At 46.7% G+C, this 22130-nt stretch overlaps 4 protein-coding genes across 4 annotated transcripts; 3 read left to right on the top strand and 1 right to left on the bottom strand.

The window, feature by feature from the left end:
- Nucleotides 1-70: 70 nt before the first annotated feature.
- DFJ58DRAFT_845398 (uncharacterized protein) lies at nt 71-698 on the top strand (the record flags this gene model as incomplete). Its single annotated transcript, XM_041393151.1, has 4 exons — nt 71-109; nt 167-250; nt 277-387; nt 441-698. 4 exons carry the CDS (start codon nt 71-73, stop codon nt 696-698), a joined length of 492 nt encoding a protein of 163 aa, XP_041238983.1.
- A 6174-nt stretch (nt 699-6872) lies between these two features.
- On the top strand, nt 6873-9618 carry DFJ58DRAFT_93032 (cytochrome P450). The gene is made up of 10 exons (XM_041395621.1): nt 6873-7212; nt 7276-7531; nt 7587-7911; nt 7962-8110; nt 8169-8284; nt 8355-8486; nt 8547-8736; nt 8789-8998; nt 9058-9193; nt 9240-9618. The coding sequence occupies exons 1-10, from the start codon at nt 7192-7194 to the stop codon at nt 9307-9309; spliced, it is 1605 nt and encodes a 534-aa protein (XP_041238982.1). The 5' UTR covers nt 6873-7191; the 3' UTR covers nt 9310-9618.
- A 1326-nt stretch (nt 9619-10944) lies between these two features.
- DFJ58DRAFT_718389 (uncharacterized protein) lies at nt 10945-16803 on the bottom strand (the record flags this gene model as incomplete). Its single annotated transcript, XM_041384469.1, has 17 exons — nt 10945-10952; nt 11442-11705; nt 11756-11965; nt 12707-13133; nt 13193-13332; nt 13379-13517; nt 13543-13555; nt 13600-13967; nt 14879-14927; nt 14995-15026; nt 15064-15138; nt 15195-15360; nt 15421-15614; nt 15751-15898; nt 15954-16039; nt 16090-16232; nt 16776-16803. 17 exons carry the CDS (start codon nt 16801-16803, stop codon nt 10945-10947), a joined length of 2490 nt encoding a protein of 829 aa, XP_041238981.1.
- A 465-nt stretch (nt 16804-17268) lies between these two features.
- Nucleotides 17269-21968, top strand: DFJ58DRAFT_845393 (uncharacterized protein; the record flags this gene model as incomplete). Its single annotated transcript, XM_041393150.1, has 20 exons — nt 17269-17392; nt 17451-17587; nt 17680-17774; nt 17826-17929; nt 18364-18388; nt 18550-18590; nt 18663-18755; nt 19003-19066; nt 19087-19230; nt 19291-19460; nt 19626-19687; nt 19736-19766; nt 19900-20039; nt 20183-20236; nt 20370-20434; nt 20485-20589; nt 20649-20872; nt 20935-21240; nt 21352-21738; nt 21910-21968. The coding sequence occupies 20 exons, from the start codon at nt 17269-17271 to the stop codon at nt 21966-21968; spliced, it is 2430 nt and encodes an 809-aa protein (XP_041238980.1).
- Between the last annotated feature and the right edge of the window lie 162 nt (nt 21969-22130).

Here is a 22130-nt window from a genome sequence, read left to right as displayed (position 1 = left end):
ACTGTGGATGAGCGCGTATGAAATTCGTCGCTGCCTCTTACTCTTTCTTCGTCCAGAGCCATCGCAAGTTATGAGGAAATTTACGAAAGGCATCACCAAGAAACTTTCTGTAAGTAGACTGCTATTGTTCTGATAATGGATATGGTTGACTTTGTGCAGATTCCAGAAGTCCTTCAAGTTTTCCCGCAACCGCATTCCTGCAGTCCAGAACGTTGACCCTCAAGGTGCTGTATCGAGTCAGAAAGTCGAGGTAAGTGCTCGAAATCGTAATCCCAGTCCTTCATTTTTTACGAGGCCCCCAGGACACGTCACATCCGCATTCTTCCACCGACAAGCATCCCGCCTCTTCTGAAAATCCAAGGCTCATCCAGAGAACCTGCTTCGAAGGTACTTGCATCAAATTATCTGGTTTTCGTCTCTGAATTTTCTTGGTCACGCAGGTTCTCGACACCCCCTTTAGCGTGGAGGAAACCCCTGGTCCCCAATCGGTTGATGCTGAACTTCGGAATGCCCATGAGGATTTAGAACGCATAAAAACACTTGGGGGACCTGCGACTTCGATGGCATCCGCCATCGCCGATTCCCCAGCGGATCTCGCCGCCGCGGATGATTTCCAGACCACATACCTCCAACCCCTCAAAATTTTCAACACTGTCATCGAGAACATCGCAAATGTATGGGCTGCTCTCCTTGATTGATAACAAACTAATCAAGTTATAGGTACATCCATACGCGAAGATAGCGTTGGGTGTGCTGTCTGTTGCATCCAAAGTGCGTTCATGTTGCCCAGAGATCTGCCTCCCGCTCAGAGGTCACAATCCCTTGTAGATTATAATCACTCAAGCAGAGCGAGATAAATCGATCCACGGTCTTCTCAAGAAATTGGCTGAAGTTTACCGCTTCATGACTCAAGATGACAGCCTTGGCAAAATTGGATCGATGCGCGGTATTGTTGGAAAGATCGCTCAGCAGACTCTCGAGTGTGCCCGTTTCATCAGGGATTACTCGGAGACGAAGAGCTTCTGTGAGTCGTCCGGCTGTTGTATTATGCACATGAATCATATACTTACCATGATCATAGGGAAGAGAGCCGGTAAAAACATCGTCGCGGAAACGGATGATATGATCATACAGTATAACGACGCCTTGGATGGCCTTATGCAACAATTTCGGGATCAAGCTAGTCGGGATGTAGCTGTCTTTGTCCAGTTTGCGGGTAAGGATTTATACGTGCCTCTGATTTTATATGTACTCATACCCTTAAAGGTGAAACACTCGATCTCAGTGGCATAGTTTATGCAAGGGGCGCGGGAATACTTACTGAGAAGCAATGTCTGTCAGGCACTCGCACGGAAATTCTCTCCCAAATCACCAAGTGGATCAACAGCAGTGGAGATTCTGTTCCGCGTGTAATGTGGCTATCCGGCCCTGCAGGCAAGGGCAAATCGGCCATCGCCCACACGATTGCCAACTGGTTCAAAGAAGCGGGAGGCCTTGGTTCATGTTTTTGTTTCGATCGGCACAGAGAAGCAGACCTTCGCCATGAAAAGATTCTCTCCACCATCGCACTCGACCTTGCTGACCGTGATCCTGGGATGAAACGAGCGTTAGCGGATGCAGTCAAAGATGCGAACTCGCTCAAGAATACGACGGACATTATCCAGCAGTGGCGTGGGCTTCTCATGGAACCGCTAAAGAAGTTATCTGCGTCAAGTGTAGGGCCTGTCTTGATCGTGATTGAGGCACTAGATGAGAGTGGTGGACTGGAAACGCGGCGTAACCTCCTCCGCATACTTTCCGGTAAACTTCAGGACAAAGGACTTCCTCAAATAACGGAACTCCCTTCCAACTTTCGGATTCTCGTCACCTCTCGCCCACTTCATGATATCGAAAAGGAGTTTGAAGGTGTTGATCATATTCTACGGTTGTCCATGGACGATATTCCACCAGAAGTCGTGAAACGCGACATTCACGCCTTCGTATCTGAGGAGCTGAAAGAGCTATCAGAATTTCGGGACATACATCTTGCAGACCTGGCTACGAAATCCGACGGACTCTTCGAGTGGGTGCGTCTCGCGTGCGGATACATCAAAGAACCCTATTTCGGTTTATCCCCAATGGAGTGCTTCAATGCTGTCATGAACCGCGGTCCTGGGGAGCGGAAAAACTTGTTGTATGATATGTATCGGCTCATGTTAGAAGAAGTTGCGCCAAAGGATCAGTATACAAAAGCCCAGTACCAGCAAGTAATAGCGAGATTTCGTTCCGTGATGGGACAAATACTTGCCACAGCCGAACCGCTCCCTTTAGTTTCACTGCAAGTTATGCGACACTATTTCCCGGAGGACCACGACCATTACGAAGTAGATATAATGATAAAACACATGGGAGCCCTCCTTAGTGGCACTACCGATTCACATACCCCCATCCGACCCCTTCATGCGACCTTCCAAGAATTCCTGAGGGACGAATCATCCAGGGGAGACTTCTTCGTCGAGAGAACGAGGGAACAACAACGCGACCTTGCAATTGCGTCGCTACGAGTGATGGAACATGACCTTCGTTTCAATATCTGTGATTTAAAGTCGTCGTACCTCCCTAAGACACCGAGCTGCCTCAACGAGTCAAAACATCAATTCCTCCGCATCTGTCCTATTCCTGTCGATTTTGGGCTTCCCACGTATCAGCATCAAATTTCAACTCAGAGCTCGCCAACACAATAAAATCATTCTTCGACGATGAGCGACTACTCTTCTGGGTTGAAGCACTCGGCCTTCTCAACGGAACCAGGAGCGCAATAACAGTGCTTCCACTCGTTGCCAAGTGGTTGAAGGTGAGCACATGCCTACCAGGCAGTGTCGGATGAACAGCTGATAAATAAATACAGGGCCATTCTGGACACGATGATTTGCGGTCCACCACAATGGATGTGCAAAGGTTCATTCAGGTCTTTGGGAGCATGATTTTGCACAGCACGCCGCATCTGTATTTATCAGCGCTGCCATTCTCACCTGTCAAGTCCACCATGGCTACCAAATTTATGGCAAAGTTTCCGAACACCCTTCGTCTGGCATCCGGACGTCATTTGAACTGGACGGCAGCTCAGATCGTGATCAGCGGGCATACTGAGCAGGTCCTGTCAGTCGCGTTCTCACCAGATGGTACTCGCATCGCGTCTGGTTCTTTGGATAAGACTGTGCGGCTGTGGGATGCGGCAACGGGACAGCCATTGGGTGAGCCCTTGCAGGGGCACACTGAAGAGGTTTGCTCAGTCTCGTTCTCACCGGATGGTACTCGCATCGCGTCTGGTTCATCTGATAAGACCGTCCGCCTGTGGAGTGCAGCGACAGGACAGCCATTGGGTGAGCCCTTGCGGGGGCACACTGCAGATGTTTGGTCGATCTCGTTCTCACCGGATGGTACTCGCATCGCGTCTGGTTCAGGGGATAAGACTGTGCGGCTGTGGGATGCAGTGACGGGACAGCCATTGGGTGAGCCCTTGGAGGGGCACACTGAATTCGTTTGGTCAGTCTCGTTCTCACCGGATGGTACTCGCATCGCGTCTGGTTCATCTGATAAGACCGTCCAGTCTGTTGAGTGCAATGAAAGTGCAGCCATCCCCCGAGTCCAGAGAGCCATATTCCTCCGCATTTGCGCTGCATTGAGGCACCACACCTTCCACCCACGAAAGCTGTATCATGCCAACCAACACTTGTAACGATCACCTCATTTACTTCTCGTCCAGTCTGGAACACGCCCTGCCCAACCCCGTTGACTTACTCGAACCCACCTCTCATCATAATTCTAATTCAACTCCTTTCTTACTGCAGGCTGATGGGTGGATTATGGGACCCAATTATCAGCTCCTTTTCTGGGTACCTCCCGCTTCCCGACATGCATTTTATACTCCTTGGACTTCATTGGTGATACCCAGAGGATATCCTGAGCTTGATTTGAGACGCATGTCACATGGGACACACTGGTCGAGTTGCCGAGATGCGTGAGTTCTTAATCTTTACCATCCGTCTTCGCAGTTGCTAATATCAATCCTTCTAGCTCCCCGTAACGATGATTTTATTGCTGCAATATCGAGCGTACCGTTGGAGCAGGGCCATGCGTAGCTCCTGCCCTTGGGACCCCTGGTCCACCGTTTAATTCTTTGATTCCTTGCCAGTTTTATACCTAGCACCGAGCCTGTTGTCCGACTCAATGATATGCTGAAAAGCAGACTGGGTGAAATTTAAATGTCGCTACTAATTCGTGAGAGCACATGCTGAAAACTAATTTCATCAGAGACGTGGTTGCGCCCTTGAAAATTGATGCAGATGTCGACGTTCCGAAAGCACAGAACTGAAGGAGAATTCTTTATTTGAATGAGAACAGCTCTAGGAATCATTGGTTCAGAATGGTTGGTGGTCAGATGAAGCGCGCACAGGTGCCCATTACTCAATCCGACTCCTGCTGAACTCCTACTACTTAGCTTCTCGGTAACACCGAATCTCATATGAACTTCCAGAAATTTGGCTTCAGCAGGCAAAATGTCTTCAGTGAGAACTTCGGTTCAAAATGACTACCAACGTCGAGACTCGAGCCTACAGCACACGAGCACCTCCCGTGACCTCCGTTCCTTCAAATGTATCCTTTACTACTCCAACTTCAAGTTGCCTCCACTTGCAAAGGCACAGCCCCAGACGCTACCACCTCCACATCGATACAATCCCCCGCTCCAGCAACCAAGATGAATCCTGACGTCCTCCATAAACTTGGAGGGTCAGCAACGAATACAGGGAAGCATGACGATGCGCCTTGACGAAGATGATGGCCCTTTTACCATGGCTGCTTCTCCAGATGGCAAGCTTTGACGCTGGAAATTGACGGCAACATCGATCACCCCACACATTTCTATGATTTGAAGAGTCACGAATTCACTACCTCCAATGCCCATCCATTTGCACTTCACCAGATGGCAAGTTTTTTGCGGCCTCGAGCGTGTCCTCGGATTTGAAGGATGGCTCTTGTAGGCTGGTTATTCATTCAGTGGAAGAGAAACTTACACTACACGATCAATCCCGACTACTAGCGAAGCGAACTAGGTTCTTGGTTGCAGCCCCCTTGATGTGAGATCTAGGTTTGTGTTAGGATACTAAACTCATGGTATGCAACAATTGCTCCAAGAGCCAAAGGAAAACAACATTCGCTGGGACTCAACTCGGCGTTTTTCGATCAGCCACCACATCCCTCTGGCAATGCAAATGGTCGCCTTGTAAGACGTCCCAGATTCGAACTCAGGTATATGCTAAAATTGATTTGTTAGATACGATTTGGACCTGGACCCTCATCAGGCTCTGTTCACCAGTAGGCCTCCCCAAGGATCACCGGTCGGGAGCGCGACGTATCCTACCTCTTCCCAAAAATATGGAAACGGATTCGTCATCCTCGGTCTCCCAAGGCAAAGTCCACTGTAAGGGAAGCTCAGCAGACGTCCTCAAGAACTGCCAGTCTGGAACGGTGTATTCAATCTTGGTAACATTTGGACACGCATTCGTCACCCCCAAGGCCACAGAGCAGCGTTGACTCAACATGCACAAGCTAAAAGGGTACGTTCAGTCTCAATAACGTATCTCAGGAAGTTCCCGGAGGACTGTAGTTTCACGTACACGTCGGACAACGACGGCTCAGTCTTCTAGTGGTATCAGGGTACTTAAATCCCCATTCGCAGTCGGCATCGACTCAGGAAGGCTCGGCTCAGGCGTCTGTGACATTAGGCATAATTACCGAGGAGTGACTCCGCACAGCCCTCTGGGCAAGCCAGACGACCAGGACATGAACAAGGCCACATCGATAGAAAGGACTGGGAGAGCGTTGATTCAAGGATTGTCCATCCGGAACGGAATACCAAGAGCGTCAAAGCGCATGAATGCTGGAATTTTTTCTGGAATTGGTTGTGCTACAAAGGTGGGTTTCTTTACATCTGGAATGGACGTAGTCAATTCATGCATCGGCCATCAGCGTTCTGACATCGCCCGTTTCCTGATTTATGTATGGCATTGGAGTAGGGGACCCCGGGGGGTAGCAGCCGAGTAGCACCGTAGTTTAGCGAGCCGCTGGGCGTCCTTCGGGCTTTGTCGTAGCGTAGTGCTCTTCACCACTTCTTGCCTTGCTCGCGGCATGCAGGCACAGTCGCGGACACACCGCTCCAGCATGCTCTATGTAAATCCTGTTTTCCTGTGGCTCTTGCTATACCAATCGTGTCGATGCCACATATCTTGCATGGTTTGTAAGGAATTGATATGGTAATTGTTTTGACGAAGTTAGCTAATAGTCGTAGCGATTAACGAGCTACAATAGAAAGCCAGGAACAATCCCCAGTGACACTGACCCTAAAGGACAATAGATATGATCTTTTAACAAAAAAACGCGTGGTGCAAGGCGGTAGATGCTAATGTTGGCCTACCGCTTCTCGCATGTGTTACATCTCCTAAGGATTATAGCTAGTCTCCCTAGTCAGACGATTAGAAGAAAGACAGTCGGCCCTTCTGAATTTCCCTTTGCAATAGCCTGAGAGAAGACTTGCTGAGGCGACATTGACGAGGCGAGGGACCGGCAGGAAAGGTCGCCGAAGAGTGTAACGAGAGAAGGTAGGTGGAAGGGGTGGGAAGCTTTATGACGTAAGAGTAGGGCCCAGAGATAAAGTTAAGGTTGACATTAGTGATCCCCGTGGGAGGTGGAGATAGACGTGGCGGTATGACCAGGTCTCTCCTCCAAGTCGGGGACGTTGCAACAAAGTAACAACTTGTCAAGGAAATAAAAACTTTTTGACAGAGTCGGGGACCCTGAGTTTGATCCCACGCGTGCCGTCCCTACCTCTGCGACGGAACCGAAAGTTCTGTACTGCTCTGAGTCCTAACTTCTTCTCGGTGTAGATCCAGTGGTGTCGCTAGCACTGACTGCTTCAGCTGACTAAGCCGCCTGAAAGTTTGCCTCTATCTCAACGCCAGCAGCCAGACGTTTTAGGAACAGAAGTTTCTCCAATTCCCAAATTGCCTGGACTCGGAGGACTCCGGGTATACATCCATGGGGTTTCCCCGTAGCACCTACTCATAAGTAAAGGACACGTGAGTTTCAATTCAATTAAACGCGCCGTGACTTATCTCCGAGTCACGTCTTACCCAAGGGGGGCTTCCCGCGCCCATGACGCGGTGTTTCGAGAGCGTAAGTCGCACTGCGAAACTATCCGGTGACAGCTCCGAGTCATAACTTATATCATCTACTTAGGACAATGATGATATAAGAACTCATGATCAGAGCGCAACCCGTAAAAAAGCCGACCCACCTGTTCAATCTGTCACATGTCTTCTGATATACTCATCCTCTTCGTGGCTGCACTGGCCACAGTTTTCTTCTACAGTCGTCGACACAGTAGATTACCACTACCCCCCTGGGCCATCTCCAAAGTTCTTTACCGGAAATGCTCATCAACTGCCAAAGAAAGAGCCTTGGCTGATGTATGCCACGTGGGCTGAAAGCTATGGTGCACATTGTCCAATTTTTCGCTTGTTATGACATTCCTGACCAATGTCTCGTAGGCCCCATATTCTCCTTCCGCGTGCCTAACCGGCAGTTCATAGTCCTCAGCTCCCTACAATCGGCTACTGAATTGCTCGATTCACGCGCCACTACATATTCTGATCGTCCAAGAATATGGATGTACACAGAACTTGCGAAGCGCAACCTGACCCCGTTCCACATATCTTTCACTCACCCGTATTTCAAGACTTATCGCACGGCCCTCAAAGCCAGTCTGAGTCCCCGCACTATACAAAGCTACCAGTCGCTGCAAACCGAACAATCTCGTGTCCTGCTTGATGGTCTGCACAAGAGCCCTGAACATTTCGCCGATCAGATCAAAAGGTAAAATTCTTGCGATTGCTTGTTTTGCTCGTTTCTCATCCGAGGTGTAGGAATTCAGCGGCCGTTGTCCTTTATCTCGCATATGGTTGGAAGGTTACCGACAATGACGATTATTTCATCGGTATCCTGAAAGAAGGCACAGAAATCCCAGCCATACTATCCCAGCCTGGACGTTGGTTGGTCGAAGCGATACCATCATGTAGGCCCTCTTTCACTTTCCAGGTATCATAAAACTCAGCTAGTCGACCTTCCATGAGTGCGTTTCCTACCTTCATGGTTTCCAGGGGCGGGTTTCAAGCGTGTAGCATTTGACCTCGGGCACAAGTTAAGTAGGGTCGACACATTGCCATTCAAGTGGTCCAAACAGCAAATAGTAAGCCTTGCGAAGCAGTCTTGCGAGTTCCTATGATCCGGAATCCTAACCAATTTTCATCGCCGATTAGCACAGCGGCAGCTACACGCATTCCTTCGTTTCAGAACAGCTCCTTCCAGAGGATGGGTCCACGGTCAGCGCCCAACAAGAAGAGATCACCAAGTGGTGCAGTCAGGGGATCTATGCAGGGGGAGTAGACACCGTAAGATATCATTTGCACTTTCCCTTATGTGAATTTTGAAACAATCATTGGCATGAGTAGACATCATCATCCTTGACATCTTTTATCCTGGCGATGGTGCTTTATCCCGAGGTGCAGAAGCATGCTCAGGCAGAGATCGATGCCATCGTAGGTCAGGACCGATTTCCCACGTTCAAGGACAGAGACAAGCTTCCGTACATCGGAGCACTCATCCAAGAGCTCCTCCGCTGGGCACCCGTGGCTCCGCAAGGTCAGCCACATGGCTTTCTTGTCCTGGTTCCCGCTCACTCTCAGCGACGCAGGGCTCCCGCACCACGCCATGAGGGAAGACGTCTACAAAGGGTACCGCATCCCCAAGGGTGCAACCATCATCGCGAACATTCTTGCCATGTCACGTGATAAAGACATGTATCCCGACCCATTGGAGTTCAGGCCTGAGCGTTTCCTTGGTCCCTCGCCACAATTGGACCCACGCAAGTTCATCTTTGGGTTTGGGCGCCGTGCATGCCCTGGTGCCTATTATTTACATGACACTATCTCGGCCGAAACTAACGACCGCATCTTATTTCAGGGCTGTATTTTGCCCAAGCCTCCTTGTACCTCAATATCGCTTGCATCCTTGCTGTGTTCACGATCGACAAACCGCTCGATGAGAGAGGAGAGGAGATCACACCTCCTGCAGAGTTCGAGAATGCTGGTGTACTCTGGTAACTCGACCCTCTGAGCCTGAAACGCATTCTTACACACCCAAAGGAACCCTAAACCATTCAAGTGCAGGTTCATCCCAAGGAACAAGGATTTGATGACAACTCTCTCACAATGATAAGCACATCAGTCAACATCAGCCAAACTCCACGGATATGTAGATTATCATGATTGCTTCGTTCTGAGATATTTCTAACAACCATGTACTTTTATCTTGTCAGCAGTCATGAATCTCGTTGAGTACAGTCAGTATCGACTGGGACAATGCCTGTATGATCCATCTATGTCCTATGTCTGCTCCCGTTGTTGGCATTTCGCTATGTTTCCATTTCCTGTCACTGTCTCGTGATAACGTTACCATTTCTTATCGGTTCACAGTTGGGTCTTTCCCTCAGGCTTAGACTAGTACGCCTTCATCAACTTGCTTTCTCAACTCGTTGTCTGTCCGAGTCTGACGGAAGTTCTGACGACTAATGTGCAGTACTAGTGCGACTAGTAAGTCACTGCATGTTGAACGGGAGCTTTCACTCTTGTTCAATAGTCCTACCAGTGACAGGTAGCAGAACTTCCGCTCGAGCTCCGGTAATGTTTGATGGAGCTAAATGCACATTCAAGTGGATCTATATTTACTCCCGCAAGTCTTGGTCATAACGCGGAGATGGTTGCCAGCTTAAATACACACTAACTCTCACAAGTCTAGGTGTTTTTAATCTTTCCGTTTCTAAGGAGAAAGACAATGGACATATGCCACTTGGCTGAGTTCATTGATTCGATGATGACCAAGGTGGTGAGCTAAGCTGGCCAGTGAGGCACAAGGCAGGTGTAGGAATTAGTCTACCCACAAATAAGTGAGGTGGTGCAGCATCTCTTGCTTCTGCCCACCTCACAGCCTAGTCATTCCTAAGCTTCAGCTACTTTAGCTTAGTCTTTTTGCATCAGCTCTAGCCCCACCATGCACATGGGAGTAATGTATCAAGTACTTGTACCTGTAATAAAGGGTGATACACCAATCGCTCTGAGCTGTAGGACCGCTGATACATCAATGTACTGGGCTGTATAATCCCTTAATAGGCTGAGCATAGAACATGATCCAAGGCCATTCTCGGCATTCTCAATCCTACAGATCTCATATGTTGTTGGTACCTGACATTCTCAATCTTAGAGATCTCTATGTAGTCAGTACCTTGCGATCCAGATTAGTGTTTTAAAGTCCAGTTGCTGGACTGAAAAAAGACTGGCAACTGGACCAAAACTGGACTTTAAAAGACTGGACTTCAGTTGCGGTTGCCTGGTTTCAGAAAAGTCCAGTTGCAGGTTGCCTACCTTTATGAAAATTTGAAAACCGATAAAAACCGGTTGCAACCGGTATTAGGGTTAGGGTTAGGGTCATAGTACTCAATCAGGCGATTCCAACGGTGGTTTGGTCATGTCAAACGGTTAAGATCTGAAAAAGATATGAGTATTACAAGAAAGGCTCGCAAAATTGAAGGATGTTGGCATAAAAATTAAAGATTGGCTTATAACTTGCCCAAACCTTGAATGTTTGACAAGATAAGACTAGCAATAGAGTCATTTAGACTAGGACTACAATTAGTGTTGGGATACCTAAGCCTTATAATGACTTTCATATTTTTCATATTTGGAAGACAAGCCTGATAATGATTTTTGTTAAGCTTATACCTTGCTTATGTGTGAACCTATTGAAAAGATAAGACCAGTCCTAGACTTGTCTAGACTTCAAGCACAACTTTTGTTAAGCCACTTAAGCAATCACAACACATTTCATATTTGTCTTGTGCTCTAGGGTGGTGTATTTTTAAAATGCTCATATCTCTCTCAAATCTTAACCGTTTTACATGATCAGACCACTGTTGGAAAGGTCCTGAATGGTACTACACTATTATTGGACTTATTGAGGTTGCAACTGGTTCAAAACCGGTTGCAGGACCGAAAAAGACCAAAATATCGGTCTTTATCAGTCCTGGTCTGGTCTTTTTGATATCGTGGGAATCAGGCAACCGGTCCTGGTCCGGTTGCCTCCAAATAAGGCAAAAGACTGGACTTAACCGGACTTTTAAACTCTAATCCTGATCTTGTTCCTCGCGATCAAGCTATGTTTGGACGGTTGAGTGCAAGATATATATATTAATGTCTGTACATGGGTGATGTATCAACTGTGCAACTGAGGCCGTGTGTCGATGGTAGGTTCATCCTCACTGTTGCTGTCCAGTGGAATGTCCATGGCAGCACTTATGAACATCAGTACATCTTTCCATAGGTCCTGAAAGGAGGCCATGAGAGACAGATGCAGCGCAGCCTGTTGACATGCATACACAGCCAGTCCTTCCTGTTCTGCTGTCAACTCTGGGGCTTGAGAACTACGCCTTTCACTCCACCACTCCACCTGCCACCTCAAGAACACGATAACTCTTTGCATCTCCTCGAGGAGGAGTTCAACTTCCTCCAACCAGCGGTTTGTGTGTGTGTGTGCTTTGCACCACTCAACTCGAACAGCTATCAGATGTAGTCAGTATACCATATCAAACTAGAGCTAGCAGACTTACAATCCTGAACTCGCTCATTTTCTGAGCTGCTATTGTCCACATGTGAGTCCAGCCAGATCCAGGAAATAGTATCGGTGCCTTGTCTCTCCATATTGCCCACAGGCCTCACTTGTGAGTCCAGGAGTGGTGGAAGGGATGTGTCCCAGCCAGACCTATTGAGTCGGTGGCTGAGAGCTAACAGCACATTACGCGCTGTAGAGGCTTGTGCCCCTACAGGCGCATATCTAGCATTTTCCCTCTTCCACTATAGGCACCCTCTCATAGATAGAAGGCCCACGCCTTATAGGCGCACTGCACTACAAGTGCTTGTGGCCGCTCATGCTCGCGCACTGGATCCCATCGCCTGTCCTCCGCACATCCTATCCATGTCCTCCCCGGTCCATTGGTGCGTGTTTCCTTTGTTTGAGTCACGCTGACAATATCTCTGCATTGTACGACACTATTCACGTTATGGAGCCTTACTTACGTGCTGTTACATACCGTATGTACTCGCTTGCTCGGCTCCGTGCCATGGGAAAGCGCTTAGCAGTACTTACGTGTTAGAATTACTTTTTGATACTTACTTCCATTCCACGAGCATCGCAGTCCATAGCCCCAGTTATTATTTGAATCCACTCGAGTTTTCTTATCCGCACTTGAAATTATCAGCGCGCACCTTATATTTGTCGGCCACATCTTCAGTGCATTTGAAGCGCTTTGCGCAGTTTATACTCTTTTCAGTGCATTTAGGCTTTAGCGCTCTACTTAGGCTTTCTAGACTGAAGTTCTAGTCTTGGATCTCCCTCACTTATATTAGAGGAATCTATTCTCAGTAGCAATCCCCTTGGGATGACTGTTGCTCACTTCCAGAGGAGCACTTGAGAGCCTCACTACACACTACCCCCCCTAGTATCCATTTATCATTCCTCGCCCTCAGCGCACGTCAATACTTGTCAAAACTAGCACATTTACTCAGCTCCAAGCCTTTGATGAGGGCCTGTGCACGGGTAGAAGCGGCCTGTCCATGCACATTTCTATCTTTGTAGATATACATGTGAGACTGGAGGTGGAGATGTGAACAGATTTTGTTAAGGGCATCCAGTGCTTGTGCATGCTGTAGATCCCATTTGTGTGCAGCCAGCCTGTTGTCACATCCTGCTGTTGGTTGGAGTTCAGATGGGAGCCAAAGCTTGAATGCCTCAGGCTTTAGCTGTACCGTATTTGTCATGCCAGCTTCTGAAGATCGATGATGAAGCTGGGACACAATGGGCATATATAGTTCTTGGACACAAGCCCAGGCATCCAGTTGACGGTGAAGGGTGGTGACACAAGTCTGCATGGTAGTCTTCTGCTTGTCCATGGGGTGAAGAGATGCATTGGTGATATCCGTCTTCAGGTGCTGTCTTGTTGGGATCTTTTTATTGTGGCGAACTTGATTTTTTGAACAAAGAAACTCACTGTTGGTCTTGAAGATCGATGCCAGTGGTGATTAATCTTGCTTGGGGAAAGGCCAGTATGCAGGGAGACATTTATCCCTGCCTGAAGTTTATGGGCTTCAAGCTCAGCAAGCTGTAGATGAACTGCAGCTTGTGTAATGGCTGCCAGACATTAATTCGCTGAACTCTAAAAGATAGCATTAGTCACGAGCATAGTGGCTCTTGAACGGATTAGGTTGAGAGTTGTCTTCCTCCCAAGCTTCAACTTCTTTCCTCCACTGAAGGACGAACATTGGCTGAATGGTCCTCTCTAGCTCTGCTAGTCCTTCCTCATGCTCCTTCTTCCACTTAATGGTGTTGCAGATCTTGCACAAGAGTGTACGGCCTATTCTCAGATAAGCACAAGATATTCCACCAGAGAAAAAAAACAGACCCAGTGCCGTAACCTTCTTCCAGTTCCAATCCCTGAAATGATCATTGAGGGTATCTAAACATGATCCTGGACCCATCTCCTTTGTGCTTATCGCGACCTGGTTTATATTCGACCAACCACGCTCAGGAGCCTTGCCATCTGTTTGTCCCACATGTTTTGACCAATTGAATGAGAAGTTTCTCTGACATTCATCAATGTGCACCTTCAGATGAAACTTTGGCACAAAAAATTGGATGGTCATCGAGTCACGAGGGATGTGAAACCTTGATGGCATGCCTTCCATACATGCCCAGAGCTTCTTATGCCATTGACAGGCAATGTCATATGAGATGTTGACCATGGTGACTGTTGTGAAAAACACAACCTGACTAGGCACTTGTTAAGGTACTCAGCCAGTATATGTCTAATGCTCTGCCTATGCTGCTATACTTGCAAACAATAAAGCAAGAATGTTCGACCAGAGGGAAAAGCTACTAAGGACAACTCAAGATCGAAAGACCTGAAAGAGCGCTAAAGCGTGGGAATAGCGCGTCACAAGATAGAGTGCTAATGTGCGGGAAAGAGCGGAAGTCAAGAAAGTGGACTCTAAGTCAAAGGAGGGTAATGGATAGCGAGTGAGATCAAAGGTATTGATTGCAAGGGTAAGGAAAGTCAAATAGGGGCCATAGAGCGCAACTAAAGGGGTGACTACTTCTAAGTAAAACCTAAGGGAAAGGAAATACAGTTGAAGGGAAGTAATGTCAAAGTAATCACCATAGGCTTCTTATACTAGTAAACTATACCATCTTGGACTCGGAAGGGATAGGATATACATGTAATAAGACTGTAGCACTTGTTACAAACTCGAGGCAAGGCAAATTACATACCAATGAGGTAGGATGGACAATGGATAGATTCCGACATTTTGGGTGGATCCTAGAGCGCGAGAACAGCGCGCTGGACAAGCGCTAGGCGCAGGAACAAGCGCTAGATAGAGTGGACAAGCACTAGGTAGAGCGGACATGCACTAATGCTCCTATAGACACTTTGCTGGTAGTTCTGATAGTGCTATAAGTGCGGGAATAGCGTCGGATAAGTCGTGGGAGCATGAATAGCGCTGCAGGAATGTGCAGCGCATAGTGCGGGAAAGTGCAGAATAGCGTTGAACAAGGGTTATGGCTGAGACAAGTGAAGACTGCTGATAGGGGAGTAGTGAATAATATGAGGGTTAACTTTGGTCCACCTATTGAAGGCTTATGCAGGTATACATGCCTAGCACCAATATGATTGTCACACCGTGAAGGCCAACAGCGCTGAGAACACAAGGTAGTCCATGTTTATATATCTATATATGGCAAATCAATCAATTAGTATGTGCATGATATAAGATGAAAGTACAATGCACTTTTCACCCTTCTGTAAATCTCCTGACACCATTGGCGAGCTTCATGTCATGCCTGGCACAGTCTACTGTAACAAACACCTGTGGTGGCCAGACCATATGAGGACTTCGTATCTGTCAGATTGATGATATTGTGACTGACACATGTACTACACTGTATACTACTAGTCAGATGAGTCACATCACAAAATAGTATGGCCATGTACTTACATCTTGCTTGACGCCAGCTTGATGGGCCAGGTATGCATTGTAGGCAGCCTCCTCAAGGAAATATGCCCACCCAGAGTTGAGGCTAGGGTCTACATTGTCTGACGACACTGCCTTGCATTTCAATCTGAAGTTGGCATCAATCACAATAAACAGTGCATATTTCCACCTGGATAAAAAATAGGTCATCAGCCTGAAGACACTGCTGTAATCAGCAATTGAGACTGACCTAACCCATGGTGGCTCATCCTCCCAGCCTTGTGGTATATTTTTGCCAGGGTGGGGACATGCTGGGCACTGCACAGCCAATTCACCCGCGGTGATGGCATGAATGCCATTAGGATCATTTCCTCTCCCTGCACACCGAAGTTGCCTGAGATGGCGCCACTCACGGACCATGTGCATGAATGCAGAGTAGTGATCCTAATGTCTCATGTCAGTATCCTGTAGTCATCATATCTTCTGGATACATACCTTTATATCCAACAGGCCAGCATTATTGTTCCATCTTGCCAGTGAGTGGTAAAATTTGTAGGCAGACACTTTGCTCTTGAATGACAGAAGGTGGAAAGTGTTCCATTAGAGCGAATGTCGCAGCAGTGCAAGGGTCTGATGTGGTTGCTGGATACCAGCATGTGTGGAGTAGCTGTTTGTAGCAAATTTGAGCACTCACACACCCACAAAAATTGAGGGCAATCTCATGGATACTGTGGACATCAATGATAACAAAGTCATCACCGGAGGAGGGATGAGGATTATAACACCATGTCACCTGGGGCGTGACCTAGCTGTATGTGTAGGCCCAATTTTTTCAGAGTGGTAGGCTGGAAAAATGAGTCGTTCCACATCTTATAGGCTACTGTCAGTTTTTGATATAGCAATAAAAATATTTACATACATCAATCCTGTGCAAAGGATCCCTTGTGTGGCTGTCAAGGATGCACTTGTGGCAAAACATTTGTATGCCAAAGCAGTCACGACATCTGAAATGAGGAGCAGCAAGACCACAGCAACATAGAATTTCAGAAGTTCCGCGACCCTCTAAGCAAAAGCATTTTGTCCAGAAATGCTTGATGCTCATGGATCCACATTAACAGTGGTGTATCCTGAGGCATGATTGAGTAAAAATAACAAGCATAAGTGGCAGTACTCACTGCAGCAGTGCATTTGCATTTGTCAAATGATAGCTGGCAATCAATTTCTTGTGGTCCCTCTTGTTCCAGGGATAATTCATCCCAACCATCCCCAAAAAATGGGCCTGCATCAGAACCAGCATCCAGGAAGTCGAAAATGGAGAGAGAGGGAGCAGGAACATAGTGAGTGTATAGTTGGGTAGTGACCCTCAGTAGTGATTTCTCCTGTGTGAAACCTGCAACAGTGGAGTATTGGTGGTGGAGGGTATGAAATGAGTTTGATCAACCCGGGAACTCTTGGCTGAGCGTCCCCGTGACATTACACCTGTCCAACAGTCATCGACCAGCGCCAGTGTCTAAGTCTCCAAAGCCAAAAAGAAGCTTGGAGAATCATGATACTTCAAGCAGTAAGTAAATACTCCATGTAATGGCAAGGAGAATAAACACTCACTGGCCTCAGAATAGACATAGTTGTACATGTTATAGCTGCTTCGACTAAAGCTATGGGCATAATACCCTGGCACAAACTATGATACTTCGAGAGGTAAATGCTCCATGTAATGATAATGGGCACAAAACTCACTGTCCTTGGAGTAGAAACAAGCTGGTTACCTGTTGCAGCAGACACCATGTAAGCTGTGTCCAAAACAGAAATCAGAGCTTCAATCATGATCATGATGTTAATGACAGTGAATCATGGTTGATATGTATGAGCTTAGTCAGCCAATCTTTTCCTCACACTGCTTTGTCTGAGTCATCAAACTCCTCCTCTGATATCCATGAACTTAGTAGCTGCAATGTGTTCTTGAGGATCAAAAATTATGACAGCACTTGCTGTATAAATACCTGTCCTGGTGAGTAATGTATTATTCACTGTTCACATCCTCCTCTGCTCAATATACAGCCTTGTTAAGATGACTCAAAGCCCATCTCCCTCCAGTCAGATGGACACTATGGTGTCCATTTGGCTGGACGGCCTCATCAGCATGCTGCAGGGCCTTTGTCTTGACGACAGGACAGCAATATCAGTTGTGTTGCAGGCTGGCACTAGTCCAAATGTTGCCAAAGGTGGATCCACCTGTTTCTTTGATTCATCATTATTAATTTTGCTTTAACAATGCCACAGGGCCTGTTGCTAATCTTACAGGTCCATTGGCCCATAGTGATGATTCTATATCTGCTCCAGATGATTTTCCTGCTATCATTGCAGCTCATTCCCCAACTTCTACTACCGTGGCTCCTGCTCCTGCCCTTGGCCCAGCTGTAGGACATGTCTTGATGACAGGGAAGACTCATCTGATAATGAGGATATAGCTAATACAGCTATGTCTCTTGCTGATGACTCCACCCTTCAGTATTACAATGGCACGTACTTCAATGTGCCCATTGAAGTCAAGTCCCCACTGTACTACATAATGAGGGGTTGTTATATTGGGGTCTTCTCAGGATGGTAAGTCTAGATGTTCTCCGTTCATTTCATTCACTAATTCTTTTTGGACAGGGATGCTACTGGTCCCAAGGTGCTTGGTGTTTTACATGCCATATATCGCAAGGCAAATTCTCTTGAGCATGGTGTTTGGATTGTGAAGCACACCATAGAACATGGTGAGGTGGCACAGGTAGTCTAGTCTTAGTAGTCACACACTGTGCAATTGTCAAATACCAAGCTGTTATATTTGTTTGAGTGAGCAGAGGAGCACAGTGAAAATTTGAACAGAACACTTTGATTCTTCTTTGGAAGCACAGACCATTCGCTGATTGTGTGACCCACTCAAAAATAGCCCATGTGCCATAGGCTAGCTATTAATAACGCTTAATTCTATGTTTTGGTCCTACTGCATCCTACAACATACTGTTCTTGCCATTGCAAGCCTGTATCTTAGCTGAATTGATCTCAGTGAAGGACCAAAGGACCATAGTACTCTACAAGTCAGTGTGCTTAGCTATCTTGTTACAATATCTGCGCAATTAGTTGCTGTTGATCAATCATTGGTTCAACCTTTTTCAAGGATCTGGTTACTGACTTTACTAGAACTTAGGGGGATTTGGGCATTCGAACACTAGGTAAGTCCAGAATGATATTTCTCACGAGGCAGCACTACCGTAACACATATCACACTCACAGTTAATCTTTCTACTAACATTCTACCTAGCTAGCAGGTCTCTCTCAGTCACAATGTCTTAAGATTGTATTATGGTCTGACCATCCTCACACATCCTCACAGGTGCTTCATTCACCAATCAAAGAGTTTTGGTTCAAACAAATGTAAGTGCTCGCTGCAATACATATCATACTGATTCATACACATAGGTATCTTAATATTAACATTTCATTGAGGCAGCGGGTCTCTCTTGGACGCACCATGTGTTATGGTCCAACCATCCTCACGTATTGACAAATCAAAGACTTATTATTTTGGTCCAAACAAATGTGAGTGCTTCATATTAAATGCTGCATTCTTCCCTGACTTTCACTACTCGTCATTATGGTATGCTCAACTATTCATGAAACTCATCGAGATAGAGTACAAGCTGCAGAGACAAGCGTAGACGACACTATCTAAAGTAAGCAATACACCAACAGTGTCTTTGAGTCGACTTAATTGAAAAATTCCAGGTGTTGAGAGGCTATACTAGCAAAGCGGTGTCAGTTACGCAAAAAAAAAAACTTTGTCCAGTCAATGATCCTTTGGATGATGAAGATGAACCAATGTTGTGCGGCTTTGACTTACATGTCTCAATGTAACTGACATTAGCAACAGTGAAACTTTACAAGACTACATTGCCACAGTCAAGTATGCCAAGGACGACTTCATGGCGCATATCAAAGCTCCACAAAGATTCTTTGACCTTCTCATGGACAAGTACTCCAAGACTATGCCTGATCCCAACTTATATCCTACCAGGTGCAGAGGCAAATCTGTCTTTGAACACACTATTGAAAGTCTTGAAAACTTTATCGACAGAGCGAACAGCGGACTGGATGGTATTCTTAAGATGTGTGGTATTTGTGATGAGTGGCGTGCTGCAGATGCCATCTGCAAGTTCATGAGGGAAATGGTAGGGATGGTGGAAGACATCTTGTTGCATCTGGCAGAAGGCAGAGATAGTGAACTAGTGGTTGCCTTCATGGGGGGTGAATTGTGGTACCAGGAGTACAAGTTCCCCATCTAGTGTACCTAGCACCATGTACTTCTATCTATGTCTATGGGACTATTGATTGGTGACAACAAACAGTGTGAAACATGCCTATGCTCAAATCTTTCTGTGAAGATATCATGTATTGTCTCTATTGGTCTAGTTATGGTGCAATGGGACAACTATTTCTGGGAGTACTTGCCACATCTGTGGCTGAAGCAATTAGTGTGTGTCTGACTGATCCTTTTCATTTTGTGTCTGTCTTTTATCTAGGGCATCTCATATGACACGACAAACAGCAAAAGTATGTGTAGATTATCTTAATGTTAGTGCACTGACAAGTAGTCATTTAAGATGGCACCACATAGTTGGCTCTCGGAGGAGCAGCAGACCTTTGTGCTCACCTACCATGAGAGTTTTCTTGAGTGCAAAAAAAGGGAACTACAACAATTTCTGGCCCCCCTTTTTTGAGAGGTGGGAAGAAAATTTGCCAATCACTCTGGAAGACTCATCAGAGCCCCTAGATGAGAACATGAGACTTGAGCAGATAGCTAAGGCAAGGGATGCCCTTCAGACGGTAATATTTGTATCCTAATCAGTATTTGAATATTGGCTAACATCAGAAAACTACAATGGCCTTATACAGCTCCTACAGAGGGCTACAGCGCTATGGCTTGATCCCTTCTGTATAGTTTGCTGATGAATCAGGTATGAACCTAGCATTCGATGGTCAAACTACACAATGACTTTGGTAATTTGAAGATAGGCCACCAGGTAAACACCGCTGGGAATACCATCATCAGCAATCTGATTGGTGACATCACCATCAAGTCAGGTAAGAAGAAATTGCACCCCCTCAATGCAAATGAGGTTTACACCAAGAAATATGAACACATCGCATGTGCAGCCTGCAGTCAAGAAGGAACTCAATGCCATGAAGAATGCACTTGATGCACCTGAACCCAAAAGCAGGTGATTCGGGTTGTTCATAAACAACTAGCAACCTGCTGGGAGAATGAAAGTGTGGAGGTGAAGGAGGAAGTCACAAAATTGGCCCAAGAGATGAAGGAAAAGAGGGAGAAAGAGAAAGAAGTGATTCGTGACAAGAATGAGCTGCCAAAGGAGTTGTGAGTGACACTGACTATCTCACTTCATCATCACTGATGGCAGGCAGGGTTATATGCAGACTTACAGAAATCCTGTCGACATTTTTCACCGAGTTGTACGATTCGACAGGATGGATGTTCAGTGTCTTACTTGCTGGTCCTGACCCTATGAATGCTGGCAAGCTCAATGTCAATAGCCTGCATATTGGGACAACCATTGCTGGCAATCAGTTCAATCAAGCATATCCAACATTTGAGGAGAGTATCATGGTGCCTTACTTTGAGTTTGCATCTCGAGCATTTTGTGAGTCGTCTAATGGTTGGCGTCTCTGTTTGAAGCTGATCAAGATGTAGCCAATGCTGCAGTATTATTATCAAAGGGAACCACCATGCCTGATCAGAATGATACATCACTGCCAGACACACAGGTGCGGGTAACCCTGCCAGCCCATAACTCCCTCACACATTCTGCCATGGATATCACAACTGATACATCACTTGCTACTGTTTCTTCTGCATCCACTTCCACACCCAATATATTACTCATGCTGTCAGAACAATCCCCATTGCACTCAGAACTGTCAGGCACACTTTTGGGACAGTTTGCTTACAATTTCTTCCAATTTTCTCCCCCCTATCTTCAAGATGACGACATTGATCTAGACTTCAATAGTACACTCCTACCGATGCCACCCAACTACAAGCTGCCATCTCCATTACCTCCCTTTTCTCCACTACAGTCTTCACCCACTTCCTCTTGAATGGATTGGTTTCCTTCTTCAGGATTCTCTCCTCTAACTTCTACCTCAAGAACTACTCATGATATCTCATCCCGCAATGTGGCAGACTTTAGTTTCGCTGCTCCACACAACAATGCCTCTGCTCCCATGGCAACTCCTACTCCTGCACACACTCCAACTCCAGTAGAAATCCCTACTTCTGTGCAACCATCTACAGTTGTGCCTGAACCTCTCACCACAGAACCTATTATGGCCACTCCTTCTCCACCCGCCACAGTTGGTGAGGTGTTACCAGTAACAATGAAGGCTTCCAAACGCAAGTCCATGAAGAGCAACACACATCTCAAGACAGTCTCCACAAAGCATCAGAAGAGGGAGGGTGCAGTGGTCCTATCCACTGAGAGCTCACAGCCCATTGAGGGAGGCCGAGGTAAATGACAGCGCTGAGGGCGAGGAATGATAGCTGCATGCTAGGGGGAAGAGTGGGAAGTGGGCTTTCAAATGCTCTTCTGGATACGAGTGGAAAGTCATCCCAAGGGGATTGCTACTGAGAAAGATTCCTCTAGTGAAAGGTGAGGGAGATCTATAACCAGTGGTTCAGTCTCGAAGCCTGAATGGGACACTGAGGCAAGTAATGCACCCAAAAGTGAAGAGTGCTAGCTAAAGGCGCCTAAATGCGCTAATAAGGCAGAAAGTGCGGAAAAGCACGCTTCAATGTCAAAGCGCACTTCGTGCGATCACAACGGAGTGCTTCAAGTAGAGGTGGCAATCAAATGGGGGAATCAGGACTTTGATAGATGTGGAAGTAGACACTTAAAGGTG

Source organism: Suillus subalutaceus (genome assembly GCF_016647625.1).
Source record: "Suillus subalutaceus strain FC151 chromosome Unknown DFJ58scaffold_136, whole genome shotgun sequence".
Taxonomy (NCBI): Eukaryota; Fungi; Basidiomycota; class Agaricomycetes; order Boletales; family Suillaceae; genus Suillus; species Suillus subalutaceus.
Note: the sequence above shows the minus strand (reverse complement) of the source record. Positions and strands in the feature narration are given on the sequence as shown.

Excerpts from the sequence above, each read along its gene's own strand:
- DFJ58DRAFT_93032 (XM_041395621.1), top strand. The coding sequence starts at position 7,192 with ATGACGCGGTGTTTCGAGAGC. Across the intron at positions 8,285-8,354 it reads AGTGGTCCAAACAGCAAATA|CACAGCGGCAGCTACACGCA; the intron begins GTAAGCCTTGCG and ends ATCGCCGATTAG. Across the intron at positions 8,487-8,546 it reads ATGCAGGGGGAGTAGACACC|ACATCATCATCCTTGACATC; the intron begins GTAAGATATCAT and ends TGGCATGAGTAG.